The sequence below is a fragment of the Diceros bicornis genome, chromosome 13 (genome assembly GCF_020826845.1).
Source record: "Diceros bicornis minor isolate mBicDic1 chromosome 13, mDicBic1.mat.cur, whole genome shotgun sequence".
Lineage (NCBI taxonomy): Eukaryota > Metazoa > Chordata > Mammalia > Perissodactyla > Rhinocerotidae > Diceros > Diceros bicornis.
The window spans coordinates 38,568,639-38,583,902 of NC_080752.1; the positions used below are offsets into that span (position 1 = coordinate 38,568,639).

At 59.2% G+C, this 15,264-nt stretch overlaps 1 protein-coding gene across 11 annotated transcripts in view; it reads right to left on the reverse strand.

Moving 5' to 3' along the window:
* Nucleotides 1–15,264, reverse strand: part of HSPG2 (heparan sulfate proteoglycan 2) — a 101,480-nt gene that overhangs the window by 1,242 nt on the left and 84,974 nt on the right. For 8 of the 11 annotated variants that reach the window (XM_058553157.1, XM_058553164.1, XM_058553163.1 and 5 more), the window contains 28 exons: nt 14,849–14,983; nt 14,414–14,595; nt 13,753–13,948; nt 13,313–13,492; nt 12,742–13,002; nt 11,348–11,552; nt 10,709–10,806; nt 9,810–10,076; nt 8,994–9,103; nt 8,644–8,791; nt 8,449–8,565; nt 7,663–7,774; nt 6,780–6,924; nt 6,594–6,693; nt 6,330–6,439; nt 6,097–6,205; nt 5,892–5,951; nt 5,132–5,230; nt 4,524–4,745; nt 3,980–4,224; nt 3,444–3,615; nt 3,231–3,353; nt 3,076–3,132; nt 1,230–1,305; nt 1,063–1,141; nt 845–915; nt 572–655; nt 108–211 (listed from right to left, as the gene is read on the reverse strand). In XM_058553157.1, coding sequence (XP_058409140.1) covers nt 108–211; nt 572–655; nt 845–915; nt 1,063–1,141; nt 1,230–1,305; nt 3,076–3,132; nt 3,231–3,353; nt 3,444–3,615; nt 3,980–4,224; nt 4,524–4,745; nt 5,132–5,230; nt 5,892–5,951; nt 6,097–6,205; nt 6,330–6,439; nt 6,594–6,693; nt 6,780–6,924; nt 7,663–7,774; nt 8,449–8,565; nt 8,644–8,791; nt 8,994–9,103; nt 9,810–10,076; nt 10,709–10,806; nt 11,348–11,552; nt 12,742–13,002; nt 13,313–13,492; nt 13,753–13,948; nt 14,414–14,595; nt 14,849–14,983 — 3,867 coding nt within the window. The remainder of the gene's footprint in view (nt 1–107; nt 212–571; nt 656–844; nt 916–1,062; nt 1,142–1,229; nt 1,306–3,075; nt 3,133–3,230; nt 3,354–3,443; nt 3,616–3,979; nt 4,225–4,523; nt 4,746–5,131; nt 5,231–5,891; nt 5,952–6,096; nt 6,206–6,329; nt 6,440–6,593; nt 6,694–6,779; nt 6,925–7,662; nt 7,775–8,448; nt 8,566–8,643; nt 8,792–8,993; nt 9,104–9,809; nt 10,077–10,708; nt 10,807–11,347; nt 11,553–12,741; nt 13,003–13,312; nt 13,493–13,752; nt 13,949–14,413; nt 14,596–14,848; nt 14,984–15,264) is intronic. The other 3 variants (XM_058553167.1, XM_058553165.1, XM_058553160.1) reach the window with 1 other exon arrangement.

Sequence of the window (15,264 nt, forward strand, 5' to 3'; positions counted from 1 at the left end):
AGGAGGTGAGGCAGGCCGTGTGCTCCCACTCTGCAGGAGCCCCATTCCCTCCCTGGCCCCGAGGAGGGGGCCCCAGGCCTGCAGGGAGGCCTGAGCCCAGGACTTACCGATGTAGATGCTGCCCTTGGTGTTGACCGCCACGTTAGGGCCTGGGGACTGGCCACTGACCAGCTCCTCTCCGTCCACCTGGAGGGAACCTCTCCGGCCCTCCCTGCGGGGAAACTGGGTCAGGCCCCTCACCACCAATGCCCCACCCTCCCCAACCCAGTAAGAGTCCCCTCCCTTTGCCCCAGACTCCAGACAGAGACGTCTGCCCACCGCTCCCTGAGTTCTTTCCTTCCCTCGCTGGATGAGATCTGGCCCCAGAAACTCAGCTTCCTAGCTCCCCACCCAGGTTTCACCCCTCCCCTAGGGTACTTGGCCACCCCCCCCCGATGGAGTTCGTCCTGCCCTGGCAGTCTGTGCTCCGGCTGGTGGGCTCCCCCTCGACCTTGGCTTCAAGTTCTGGTGGGGAGCATCCTGTCCCACTCCGGAACTCTGGGCCCCTCGCCCTAGGGCCCGGCTCTCTTACCGCAGCGCCATCACTCGATGCCACTCGCCATCATTGATGGGGTCCTCGGAGACAAGGCGGGCCTCCCCGCTGCCTAGCTGGTAGCTGCAGTCACACAGGCCCGAGAAGGAGTGAGGGGGGCAGGACTGGAGGGTGTGGGATGGTGCTGGTGGGTGTGTGTGGCTGGGCCACTGGAAGCTGCAGCTTCTTGTGGGAGGAGCCATGGGGCTGACCAGAGGGGAAGCCACTGAGGGCGTGAGGGGGGCCAGGGAAGGGTCAGGTGCCAGGACCCACCTGAAGACAAGGTGCCCGTCCTGAAGCCCGAGACTGAGGAAGTCCTTGCCTCGGCCGGCCTCTCCCACCTCCTGCCAGGGAAGCACAGGGTCTCTGGGGTCCCCAGCCTGGAGAGCCGAGGTCCCCAATGGCTGTGGTCTCCACCTTCCTCTCTCCCACTGCCCTGGCCACCAGGAGGCTGGGAACCCTGAGACCCCGGGCCGGACGCCCATACTCACCACACCCTGCCAGAGCAGGAGGCCACTGGCTGTGCTGGTCCGAACCTCTAGCTCGATGGTCTCGGGCACTTCGGGAAGGCTGTGGTGGGGGAGAGAGTGAGGGGGCAGAAGTCCCAGATGCCTATTCCCCTCCCTGGGCCCACGGGCTCTCCCAACACCCATCTCACCTCCTGGAGAAGACGCGGCCGGGGAGAGCTAGGAAGCCGTCATCGTGGAAATAGGCTCCGTACTGCCCAGGGGCATCTGCGGGAGGATGGGGCGATGGTGAGACACCTGCTCACCTGCGAGAAGTGTCCATCCCGAATCGGCTCCCTGACCCCCCCCCGCCCAACACGTACCACAACGGGGACTCAGAGCCCGCAGTCCCTGGGGACCCCAGGCACTGTGGACAGAATTCAGGGGCCTGTGAACCTGGAGGGGAAAATACTACAGCCCTATTTTTGCTCACTTCTCACTGCAATTGAGCAGTTCCTTCAATTATGCATGTAGACAACGAACCAAAGGCGGAGTAGCAGGACCCGTGACTTTGTCACTCACAGAAGATGTCCTTATAGCGTGACAGTGGTGGCAAATATTTCAAAACGTCGTCTAAGCGTATTGAGATCGTGGTAGCTATTAGGCCCATCACTAGATCTCGTTATTTTGTATGTTAATAAAGAAGCACATATGTTGCAAATCAGAAAATTTTCAATATTTTCATAACGTCATTTCACTATAATTGGTTTCCTTTGAAATCCTACGTGTTTTATTTTATGCAGTCACTAGGGTCCAGGTAGGGTGACCGGCCATCCCCATTTGCCCAGTCCTGTCCTGGTTTTAGCTCTGAAAGTCCCATAGTCCAAGAAGCCCCTCCGTCCTGAGCAAACCAGGACAGTTGGTCACTAGGTTCCTGGCACGTGAAAGGGTCAGAACCTTCGTGTCTCCTCCATCTTACAGGTGAGAAGACAGGCTCAGGGGCTGAGTGACTTGCCCAGGAAGGGGGAAGCCTGGACGGCAACCTGGACCTTTCAGCTCCAATGTCCATACTGTGTGTGGCTCCAACATCCCCAGCCCTGCTCAGACCCATCCCCCAGGCCAGCGCTGGCCCCTGTGGGCCTGACAGCTACAAGGGAAGGGGACACTTTGCCACCTGCCACCAAATGATGAGGATAATAGCTAACGTTTACCAAGTACTTGCTACGTGCCAGTCACTGTGCAGGGAGCTTCATGTTCAGCTACAAACATCATTTCATTTAACTTGATCCTTATAACAATCCTATGCCTTAGATATAACATTAACAAAAGCTAACATTCTGTACCCACTCTGGACCAGACATAGTTCTAAGCATTTTAAATACATTAAATAATTTTACTCTCACACAAAATTCTATCCAAAGCCTTGTGGAAGGATGTTACTTCTCTCCATTTTATACAGGAGGAAACAGGCACAAAGAGGTTAAGTGACTCATCCAAAGTCACACAGCTATTAAGTGGCAGGGCTAGGATTTGAACCCAGGGAGGCTGGTGCCAGAGTCCCTGCTCTTACCTACTATCTTTCCAACTACTTATCCTATTATATTAGTGATAAAGAAGAAGATATGTATCTATAAAGCAGTTAGCACAGCACCTGTAATTGTTCAGTAAACAATTTTTTATAAATTATCATTGCTTGTAAACAGATTGTGCAATCCTTGAGAATGAGGGTCCTGCCTTATTCATCTTATATCTACTGCTCCTAGGGCAAGGATGGGCACACAATAGATGTTTGTTGACGGAACGTATGAATACAGAGGAGGAAACTGAGGTCAGAGTGGTTCGAGGGCCTGCCCAAGGTCACCCAGCCCGTTAAGTACAGAGCAGGACCCACCTCTGTGTGGCTGTGTCGATCTGTGTCCAGTGAGCCTCTCACTGGGCCTGTTTTGCTAAGAGGCCAGAATTGACGGTGTGGGGTTTGGAAGAGGGGGTTGGGAGACCTGAAGCCAGGGAGCAGATAAGCCCACTGGGCTTCCCTGGCTGGCCCCAGCAAGTACGTACCGCTGCCCCCGCTGCCTTCAAGATGCCAATCAGACTCCGCTGTGCCATGTCCAGAACCTATGGGGAAAGGCAGCGTCCAGTCAGCGGGCACAGACACCCGTGGGGACTGTGTCCAGGGCTCCAAGAGGGAGGCGGAGAGAAGCCACGGCAGTTACCTTGTTGGCAGCGTGGGCCAGAGAAGCCAGGGGGACAGAGGCAGCGGGTGCCCTGGCAGGTGCCCCCGTGCAGACAGGGCTCCTGGAGCTGGCAGGGGTTCTCCTCGTGCTCACAGAGGTCTCCTGTGGGCCAGGGCAGAGCGAGTGGGCATGGGCTGGAGTGGCCGCTGACCACCCTGCGCCCCCTCCCAGGGCCTGGGGGGGCTCACGCACCCTTGAAGCCATCTGGACACAGGCACTGGAACTCGTACTCTCCGGCAGGCAGGCAAGTGGCGCCGTGCTGGCAAGGCTGGCGCTCGCATGGGGAGCTGTCGTAGCACTGCCCGATGCCCCGGCTGCCCAGGAAGCTGTAGGTGAGGTCCAGCCGCTTTCCATTCACTGACACCTGTGGGCACAGGGACACCGAGGGACTCAAGGGACGCAGGGGACAAGGGCATAGCTGTACCAGCAGAGAGAATGCAGTAGAGGGTAGCTGGGAACCCAAGCTGGAACTTGAGCAGTGACATGGGATTCTAGGGGAGGGGAGGGAGGAACATAAGCTGAGTGCCACTGCGTACCAGGAACATCCACAGCACAGTCATTCCCAGTACGACCCTTCAAAGTAGGTGGAATTGTCTCCATTTCACAGAGGAGGAAACTGAGGCTCAGAGGTGAAGTGTCTAGTCCCAAGGGCCTTGGGCAAGCTGCAGGCGGAGGGCCCCGTTTGCACTGCTCCCCTCCGCCCTTGTCCCCTGGAAACTGCCGCTCACCTCGCCCACGCAGCCGCGGAAGTGAGCGCTGATGTTGGTGGCCGGGGGCAGCTGCACGACCGGCTCCACGCCCCCGAGGTAGAGGAGGGTGTTGAGGTTGAGGCCTTGGCTCTTGCCCGGCGAGGAGCGCAGCACGGGGCGGCCGCCGTTCACCCGCAGGCTGCCGTCCTTGTTGAGGCGCTCCGCAGACACGCGGTGCCAGCGGCCCAGGGCCAGCGGCTCGGTGCTCCGCAGAACGGCCAGCCCTGGGGAGGACGCCAGGCAGGGTTGACACGAGGACGGGCCCCTGCCCTGACCCACCCCATTCAGAGTCTTGAGCAGATAGGGAACTTCCTCCAGCCTCCTGGTGTTCCCGGAGGAACCCGAGGAGGTCTTGGGACTTGCCTGAAGTCACACACAGAGAGAAGGAACGGGAAGGAACAGGGGACTTCAGCTGGTCTGACTTCTGAATTTATTCCTCCGAGCCTCCTCAGGGCATGGAGAGCCAAGGGGGGCACAGAGCTTGGCACTGAGAGCCCATCTCCATTTGGTGTCTGGTGCTCACCTGACCCCAACTCGTAGCGGAACTCCAGGTGGCTGCCAACCATCGCCAGGGACACAAAGTCCTCCACAGGCCCGCTCTTCCCCCCACTGAACACCAGGACTCCGTCGGGCGCCAGTGGCTTGAACTCGACATCCAGGCGTAGCTCGTGGTGTGTGTTGGTGAGGGCGGGAAGCGCCAGGTAGGAGCCAGTGCCCGACATGGAGGGGGTGGTCACTGTCACACCTGCAGCAGCCATGGCTCAGCCAGGGGCAGGGGGGACACCGGAGTCCCAGGAGGGGTCCAACCACTCAGCCCTCCTCCAGGACCCCTGCCCACCCCACTCCCCAGTCCCAGAGGGTCAGGATCAGCTGGGCAACAGCTGCAGCAGCACAAGAGCCCCTGGCACTGCAGAGCGGGCTAGAAGGATCTCTTGTAAGGTGGGGGTCCCCGTTGGGGGCCCTCATATAAGGGATTCAGACTGGGCAGAAGCTTGACCAGGTGACTTTGAGGCCCTCTGGCTCTGGAATAATTTTATCACCCATAGGGCCCGTCATGGCCTCAGATGCCTCTGCCCAGCTTCCTCTGTCCTTCCTGGGATCCCTGGGGGCCCCAGGCCCAGCTCCACTCACCTTCCTCACATCTTATCCCCGAGCGGCCCAGGTGGCAGCGGCAGGTGTAGCCTCGGCCATCGGGCCGGTTCACACAGGTGGCGTCGGGCCCACAGGCCTCTGGGAGACATGAGTCAGCAAGGAGGACATTGAGGTGGCCCTGGAGAGGGTGGGGTCCTGATGCCAAAGCCCCACCTATTGCACCCCAGGGGCCTCGGCTAGCTAGGGCCAGGAGGGCTGCTCAGGAGACCAGGGAGCAGGAATGCATTAGAGCAAGGGTGGGGAGGGCGGGCAGGGGGCAGCATCGGGGGAAATTGATAAGCGACTCTGTTAGTCTGTGTTTTTTTAGGAAGATCAGCCCTGAGCTAACATCTGTTGTCAATCCTCCTGTTTTTGCTGAGGAAGATTGGCCCTGGGCTAACATCTGTGCCCATCTTCCTCTACTTTATATGTGGGACGCCGCCACAGCATGGCTTGATAAGCGGTGCGTCGGTCCGCACCCAGGATCAGAACCTGCGAACCCCGGGCCGCTGAAGCGGAGTGTGTAAACTTAACCGCTACGCCACTGGGCTCGCCCCAGTCTGTGGTGTTCTTGACAGACTGTAGCTGGATAACAGTGGGGGAGATGAGGACCTGGGTGGCAGGTAATGGGGTCAGCACCTTGGTAACAGATGGGAAGGTGGTAGGTCCCTGGGGAGCAGTGAGGGGCCTGGGGGAGTTCCTGGGGAGCAGTGATGGGGGAAGGATGAGTAGCTGGGTGGCTGTGATGGGGGGCAAGTACCTGGGCAGCAGAGATGGGAGGCAGCATGAGTATTAGGGTGGCGGGGATGGAAGCCAGGATCTAGGAGGGGTGGTAAGTACTTGGTTAAGCGTGATCAAGCATGGTAAGTACAGTTAGCAGTGGGCGTGGGGTGGATATGAAGGGGCGGCAGTGGGCAGAGGCAAGCACCCAGGGGTGGCCGTGATCGGGAGGGGGTCGTACACACCTGGGTGGCAGTGCAGGGCCTGCGAGTGTTCACAGCGGCTCCCAGTGAAGCCAGGCAGGCAGATGCACACGTAGCTGCTACTCTCCGAGTCCTGGCACTGGCCCCCGTTCTGCAAAGCAGCCCCAAGAAGTTGGCCACGAACACTCTGGCCCTGCTCCACGCCCCCCAGGGGCCTGCCACGGCTCAGGGCAGTGGCCAGGGGCAGCCAGGTGGCCTGTGCAGTGTGGGGTTACCTGGCAGGGCCGGTCTCGACAGGTGGGGCAGTGGGAGATGCCGTGCGCTGTAAGGTTGAGGTCATGGAAGATGATCTCCTCGCCCTGGATGCGCAGCTCCCGGACACAGCCTGTGGGGTAGGCAGGCAAGATGAGCAAAGAGGGGGTGCTGGGAGGTCTGCCCAGCCCCCGCCCATGCCCTGCAGTGCTCTCCCAGGCTCCCATGGGCTCTGCCAGCCAGCCAGGTGAGGTTTGGCCAGGGCTGGAGGTGGGGAGGGGGCTCACCTATGAAGCCACTGCTCAGTCCTGCCTTGGGGATGGCACTGTAGTCCGGGTAGCCACCCAGGTAGAGCGCCTCATTCAGGTCCAGGCCCTGGAACTTGCCCTGGGGGGTGGGGAAGTCAGGAATGGCAGAGATGCCAGGCGGAGGTGGGGAGGGGCTGGGAACAGGAGGACGGGGGTGGGCCTCACCTGGGAGGTCCCGTTGACCGGGGCCAGGCTGCCCACAATCAGGGAGCCCTGGGTAAGGCTGCGCAGCAGGGTCACTGTGTGGAACTGGCCCAGTGCCAGTGGTGTAGGGTGGCGGATGGTGGCCATGCCTGAGCCTGCGTCAAACCTGCTCCATGGGGCAGGGCCAGGGCAGGAGAGTGGGTATGGGGTTTGTAAGAAGGGCTGGGCAGGGGCCCAGCATGGGCAAAAGGCACGTCACCAGACCCTGAGGTCCCGTTCCAGTTCCCGTCCCTGCCTTGTCCTCCCACCCCATCACCCACCCCAGCCCCGCCCTCCCTGCCCAGGTCTCCTCTCCCCACACCCTTTCCCTGGAGCTTGTCCAGAGCAGCCCCCAGGGATCCACCTGCCCCGGCACCAGGGCCCCACAGCCTAGCACCTGGCCTCACTCTTATTCTGAGCTCTCCTCCCTCTGAGAGCACCTGTCTCTTTCCTTCTTGGTTTATGGCTGGTCTTCCCCGACTAGAATATACATTCCCACACTTTGTATTTCCCTGCGTCAGTGCCTGGCACACAGGAGGCGTTTAGCAAATAACTGTTAAATGAATGAATGAATGAACGAATGAATCCTGGCCTGCAGCAGTCCCACCCCGTAAGCGCGCACTCAGCGTCACCGAGTGTTTCTGCCGCAGTTTTGTGCGAGTCTGAGGCTGCTTCCTCCTCCAGTGGGCTGGCACACCGTGCCGACTCCAGCGGATTGGGTGGTCGCCAAGGGTACCAGCCACGTCTCCTCCTTCCTCCAGCACCTCCTTTGCACAACTCAGCCCAGTTGTGTGCCTGACTAAGGCCCTGCAGTCTAGTCCCCCGGGCCCCTCTCCCCAGGAAACAGGGAGCGTGAAGGTCTCACCGGAACTCAGGCCTTCCGCCCACGAGGCCAAAGGAGATGAAGTCGGGCTGCCTGTTGGCCAGGTTGGCAGGGCTCCCTGGGATCCGCTTCTGCCCGTTGTACAGCAGCATCCCTGGGTGGGCACAGTGGTGTCAGGGCCTCCCATCCAGCTATGGGCTCCCTGTCTGCCCCAGCCCCGGGGATGAATGACCCCAGCCTGTGAGCCTTTCCACTCTGACTCCTGTCCCTCCCTCGGCACACCCCCCACAGCCAGGGCCTTCCCACCCTCTCGGATGGTGCCCTGAATGGACGGGCCTTGCTGAGAGCCCCTGGAAGGAAACTGAATCTGCTTCAGCCACACTGTTGGGTCTACCTGAAGGAGGAGAGGGAGGCAGAGACTCACCCGAGTAGAGAAGGAGGCCTGGACAGTGCAAGTCAGAGACGGGGAGAGATGAGGAAACGGATGAGAGAGAGAGAGGAGGAGAGGGTGAGCGCTGGGAGACAAAGGAGGGAGGAAGGAGCAGAGACAGAGATAGGAAGATGGGATAGGAGCACTGGGTGTTGATGCACCAATGGCAGAGGGACCACCGGGAGGCGTCAGATGGGAGGTATCACAGAGGCGGAGATGGAGAAGGGAGGAGGCATGAGAGAGAGCCCAGCAGGGAGGCCCGGCAGGCCTGGGGGCTCCGGGACAGGGAACGCCAAGGGAGGGTGGGACCGGGGGCTGCCAAGGCTCATAATGTGTTGGCAGTTACTCCAGGAGACCCCCCACCCCAGGCCCCCCAAATCAGCTCCTCTCCTGCTCACCATCAGCTGAGTCGGGGCGGAAGGTGATCTTGATCTCAAACTTCCTGTAGGCATCCTTGATGGTGGGCAGCGGCAGGAAGGAGTGGGGGGTCTGGGTGAAGTAGGGCACCACCCGCTCTGCGGGCAGAGAGCAGTTAGAGACGATGCCCACCAGGCAGTGGGCGGGCACCGTCAACTCTGAGGGTGTTGTCTTACCTGGCACCTGCAGGTGGGCAAAGGCTTTGACCTTGCCCTGGCGGTTAGTGGCAGTGCAGACATAGGTGCCTGCGTCCTGGGGTCGGACTAAGGGCAGCACGAGCATGTTGTTCTCCAGGCGGCTGTCGGGGGGCAGGTTACCATCCAGCTGCAAACACAGCCACGCTTTGGACTGTAGCCTTGGCCCATACCTCCATGGGGCCTGTCTCCCATCTCTGCCTCAGGCCCACCCTCAGGCACTGAGCACATACTCTGTGCCCAGCCTGGGCCAGGTCCTGGGGGCACTGAGCTGGTGACGACCTGGTCCCTGCCCCTCAGGCACGCCCGCTGGTCCCCTGCCCAGCATTTACCTTGCTCCAGGTGATATCAGGAGTGGGGTAGCCAGAGGCCATGCAGGGGAAGACGGCTGTAGAACCAGCAGGCACATGGACCTCCGGGGGCGTTGAGATCTGAGGCAAGGCTAAGAGGGGGAGGAGACACAGGCCATCAACCTGATGACAGCCACCATTTGTGAGCTCAGCCTGTGCCCGGACTCACTTAATCCTCACACTATCCCTTGAAGGGAGGCACTATGCCTCCATTTCACAGGTGAGGAAACTGTGGCTCAGAGGGAAAAGTGGCTGCTCACTCCTGGCTGCACAGAACTGGGCAGAGTCAAGGCTCAGGAACAGGTCCATTTGACCCGAGAGCCTGACACTCTGCAACACACCAGGGTGGAAAATTGTCCGGCGCTTTGGGGACCTGAGAAGGGGGTACAGGAAGTTTAGGGGCAAGTCATAGGGCTTGGGGTGAAAAGGAATTGCCTTTGAAGGGAATACAGATTCGTGTCTGCCCTGCACCCACTGCTCTTGTTTTGCTCTCTTTTGTGTGTTTTGTGTTACGTTGTCTCTGCTGTCAGACTGGGCTGTAGGTCTCCCTCATCAGAGCAGGACTACAGATCCGTTTTCCTGATGATGCCCCATGGTGTAGCTCAGCCCTGCAAGTTCCAGCCTGCCCCAGAACACTCACCTTGACCCCCTGCTGCCACCACTTGTTATGAAACCTGCCCCTTAGATACAGAAAACTGAAAATTCCCAAGAGAGTGGAAAGGAAGCACAAAGCAGGTGAGGCCAGGGATGGCAGCTAGAGAAGCCCCTGTCCCCGCGGAAGCCCCTGCTGGCCTTCACCTTGCACGAGCAGCAGCACATGGGACTGGGTGGTGCCGGCAGCGTTGGTGGCTGTGCAGCGGTACTGTCCCGCGTCGGCCAGCTCCACGTGGGCGATCCTGACGATGCCCCCGCTCTGCACGATGCCAGGCCGCAGGCGCCCTCCGACTTTGCTCCATGTCACCTGAGGCTTGGGGTCACCCAGGGCCAGGCACTCAAACTCCACGGCATGGCCGACCACCACAGTCTGCACGGAGGTCCGGATGTTGATGAGCACCGAGGGCAGGGCTGGGGCGAGGGAGGCAGAGGCAGAGTGAGGCCAGCCTGCAGGCCTGGCCTGAGGGAGCTGCAGACCACCCCGGAAAAGGCGGGCACTGAGCCCTAGGCATTTGTTCATTTCTCCATTTGCTTTTCCGTGCACTCACTCATCGGCACGCTCACTCCTTTGCTCTTTTTTTTTTTTTTGCTGAGGAAGATTGGCCCTGAGCTAACATCTGTGCCTGTCTTCCTCTATTTTGTATATGGGATGCCACCACAGCATGGCTTGATGAGTGGTGCAAAGGTCCGCGCTGGGGATCCGAACTGGGGAACCCTGGGCTGCCAAAGCGGAGCGTGGGAACTTAACCGCTATGCCACTGGGCCGGCTCAGTGCTCTTTTGTTTATTTGTTTACTCACTTGTGTACCCACTGTCATTCTTCATTGGTTGGTCTGAGCACTCACTCACTCGCCCTGTCTCCCTCCTCCCTCCCTCCCTTGCAATATTCGCCAAGCCCCCTTACTCTATGCTAGACACAAGCAACAATACAATCGAGTAAACCCCTTCATTCGTACACATTCAAGGGGCTCCCTGGGGAACATGGTCCCTGTGCCCCTATCTCTGTCCCCTGCTCGCAGCAGAAGCCTGAAGCCACCCTCTTACCTTGGACAACCAGCTGGGCACTGGCCTGGGCCTGTCCCCATGGTCCATAGGCCTGGCAAATATACGTCCCTTGGCAGTTCTGGTCCAGGTTCTGAATTCTGTAAAGCAAAAATAATAAGATATCAGTGAATAAAAACAATTACGAGAATGCTTTGCACTGGCGTGGGAGTCAAAGCTGTCAGAGGTTAGCACACGGTGGAAACTTCTAGTCTCCTAATAACCCTGCAAGGTAGGTGGGCAGGCAGGATGGGTGTCACTAGACCCATTTGAGACCAAGATCGTACAGTCTATAGCTCAAGATCACACAGTTATCAAGCAGCAGAGCCGAGATCTGTGTCATGGGTATACATCTGGCCCCAGGGCCTGTTCTCTTTCCTCTGGCAATAACAACACAAATATGGGCCACTGTTTACTGGAACCCTTCCATGTGCTAAGCACTGTTTTAAATGCTTTAGATAATCTCATTTCAATCTCACATAACCCACTGCACAGCTGAGAACACTGAGGCTCAGAGAGGTGAGGTGACTTGCCCAAGGACATTGTTTCTTGCTGAGCCCCACAGGGCAGGTGTTCTAACAGCCCCACTGTGTGCCTTGGGCTGGGACACCCAAGGTCAGCCCTGCCCCCACCCCCACTCACCGAAGCACCCCATCCTGCACGCTGTGGCCAGGAGGCAGCTGACCCCCTTCCTTGATCCAACGGAGCTGAGTGCCCCGGTCGCTGGGCACGGCACAGTGGAACTCGACGCTGGCCCCTATGCTCTTGGTCTCCAGCTGAGGTGTGACCTGAACAGTGGGTGTATATCCTGCTGGGACTGTGGTGGCCGGGAGAGAGCCGGAGGGGCCTGTGGGGACACGTGCGAGGTTCCGTGTGTATGTGTGTGTGTGTGTCATATCCCTGACACATTCCCCCAGGACCCAGGAAACCCTAACATTCAAGGGCTGTTCTTCTCCAGGCAGCCTCTCCGACCAGGGAGAAAAGACCTTTCATTGGTGGACTGATTCATTTGCTCGCTCATGCAGTCATTCAATCACCACATTTAAGAGCCTGTGGAGCCCCGGGCTCTGTATTCCCACAAGCTCTGGCCTTCGGAGGGGAGGGCATCCCCAGGCAAGAGTGAGAGGGGTCATTCTTGGAAAGATTTAGACATTTTCAGGAAGGACAGCAAAGACTCTTTTAGCTCAGTCTAACCTAAGAGGAACCATGGTCATGGGGGAGGCACCCACATGTCCTCATGTGGGGATGGACAGGAGCGTGGGTACAGATGCATATCATCACCATTTACGAAGTGCCTACTGTGTGCCACAGGCTTTACATACGGTTGTCTTTCTGAGTCAGCCTGTGTGCTGGCATTGTCTCTCTGCTTTACAGATGAAGAAATTGAGGCTTGAGCTTAACTGACTTGGCCAAGGTCACACAACCAGCAAGCAACTAAGCACTGAACCCACTCTCAGTGTAGCCCAGGCTCTTGACCACTGGGCTACAGGCTTTTCTGCTTCTAGAATTTGGGGCCCAACAGCACTTGCTGGCTTTGTGTCACTGACGGAGGAGACCATGGAGAGCCACTGAAACCCTGGGCATGCCAGGGGTGGTGCCGCCCTGTCACACGGTCACTGTTGTCACTGTGCAGCCTTTACCCAGCCCATTCTGGTCCTGAGGTGGACAAGCCTGGGCTGCTAAGATGACTAGGTCCATGCCCTGCCCTGAGTGTCTTCAGTCTGGCAGGCAAGGCAGGCTGGGTACTTATGCAAACAGCCTCTGGCAGTGCAAGGTCAATGCCAAGGGAGGGATGCAGCGATGAGAGCTAGAGTTGCTGAGAACACAGAGATGGGGGTCTTCCTGGAGGAGGCAGGCCTGCCTCGGGCCTTGGAGAACAAGGGAAAGGCAGGGATTCCACGTGGGGTAATGGAGGGAGGCCTTCGTGTGCCAAGTGGGGGGTCCCCCAGTGCCAGCTGCTGGTAAGTGAAGGGCTCAGACAAGGGCCTGGAGGAAAGCTGACCCTCTTCTGCCCAGCCTGTGCCGGGGCTGCTCACCTTGGACAACCACGTGGGCGAAGGCCTCAGCCGAGCCCACCTTGTTGGTGACCTGGCAGCGGTAGCGGCCTGAGTCCTCAGGGGCGGCGGGCTCAAAGCGCAGCATCTCGTTCCTGGCGGTTGCTTTCCCAGGGAGGCTGCCACCCACGCGGCTCCACTGGAAGGTGAGCGGGGGTGTCCCGTGAGCCAGGCACTGGAGCTGCACCGTCTCCCCTGCCTGCACCGAAGCGTGCTCCGGGACTGTGGTGGCATACGGTGGGCCTGGGGTGGGGGGACATAGAGGTCAGAGTGGGGAGCAGCAGAAATCAGGATGGGAGCAGGTGTCAGGTCCAGGACACTTGCCAAAGGACCAGGGAAGCTGATGGTAAGCCCGGAGGACTGGGGATGCAGGAAGCAAAGGTCCTAGGAGGGGATATGGGTTTCAGGCTAGGGCAGGCTCTGGGGACCTGAGGTGTATGAGGTGCTCTGGATGGGGTTCCTGGGGTTCTGTCCACGGTGTAGCCTGGTGAGGGGCTCAGACCTCCACACAGTGCAGAGAGGGTAGCCCGAGGAGGATGGATGAGCGCCTTACTCTCTACATGCAGGGCGATGGTGGCCTCAGCGTGCCCAGCGGGGCTGGTGGCGTTGCAGATGTACTGGCCCGAGTCCTGCTGGGCTACCCGGGGGATGATCAGTGTGTCACCTTCCAGCCGGTGCTGCCAGGGCAGCGGGGAGCGCAGCTTGGACCAGTGGATGGTGGGCGTGGGGCTGCCTGTGGAATCAAGTGGAAGATGGCAGAGATGGCTAGGCTGCCCCAAGGACAAGCTGAGGGTGGCAATGGTGAGGAAGGGACCTGGGTGATCCTGCCCCTTCATGGGGGGCATTAAGCGGGCACCGCAGCCATCACTGGGAGATGCCAGCAGCAAAGCCCCCTCCCCGCGCATGACATCATCTTCAGATCTCTTGTGTCTACAATTCAGGCCCCAGGGAACCGCTGCTCTGCCTGCCCTGTGTGCCAGCCCCCGTCCACACCTGTGGCTGAGCAGCGCAGCGTGGCTGTGTGTCCAGCCTCCACTGTCAGTTCGGCTTCTTCAACTTGGACCTGAGGGGCCCCTGGGGTCACGATGCCCGGGTCCACAATCACCTCCACCCGCTTCTGTGCTGTGCCCAGTGCATTCTGAGCTTGGCACACGTAGGTGCCTGCATCTGATGGTTTAGCTGATGAAATCTGGCAGAAAGCAAGGAGGTTGGTTATATGGGCACTGAGGGGGGACCTCTGCATCAGCCCCCAGCTCTGGCTTCGTTTTACCACTGTCTTCTACCTTTCCCTGTTTTTAGCTCCCCTATTTGACAGGCCGCTTGAGGGCTCACACTCAAGACATTCCATTAATCCATCCATCCACTTGTCCAGCAGCCCACCCACCTACCCAGCCACCTACCCACTCACTCATCCACCTACCCACCCACCTACTCCACCCATCCTTCCATCCTTCCACCCATTCCTTCTTCCTTCCCACCTTCCTGCCTATCTTCCAATCTACGCCTCATTCACCTATCCCATCCTTCCCTTTCTCTCTCCATCCATTCATCACCCATCTGCTCATCCATCACACTTTCCTCCAAGCCTCTGCTCAAGGATGGGCCCTGCCTGTGCCTCAGACCCAGAGACATCCAGGGGGAGGCCACGCCTCACCTGCAGCACCGCATGGCTGTCCACAAGCCCGTACATCTGCTTCTCCAAGTTAGCAGGCGTGCCAAGCCGGGTCCAGCGAACAGAAGAGCGGGGCTCCCCAGCACTGACACACTCCAGGGTGACGGACTTTCCCACTTTCACCCACACGGGGCCCTCAGGAAGCACAGACACCGTAGGGGGCCCTGCCCAGAGGAACAACACCACTGATGCATATGCAGGCTTCTGCTAGGCACGCACACCGTCACAGCCTCCTTCTCAGTAACTGCCAGGTGGGCACTAGTCTCCTCACTGCACCAATGTGGAAACCGAGGCTCAGAGAGGGAGAACGCCCAAGAGGGAGGCAGTGGCAGAAGTAGGATTTAAATCTGGAGGTTGTGAGCTCAGAATTAGGGCTGGAGATAGGAAGGCAGAACCTATGGGGTTGACGCCCCTCACCATGCACACTGAGGTTCACGACACTCTGGGCCACGCCGTAGGCGTTGGAGGCCACGCAGCGGTAGGCACCATGGTTGCTGGGCCGGGTACCCACAATGGTGATGATGGAGCCGTTGGGGCTGATGTGGACGTTGTCTGTGGGGTTGGCATGGGGAAGGTATAGTCAGTGAGGGTGTTCTCATGCCTTGGCACTGCCAGTAGGCACACCTCTGCCCCATGCCCCCGACCTCTCCAGCTTGGGTGTGTCCAGCTCACAGGGTCACAGATGGCAGATGAAAGAGTCCTTGGAGATGCCTGGGTCCAGCCACCTTACCAACCAGATGGGGACACTGAGGCCCCAGAAGGGAAGGGCCTTACCCAGGGTCACACCAGGAGTTTGGTGCCGTCTTTGGTCTCTGCCCCGCCCACAGTGGTGA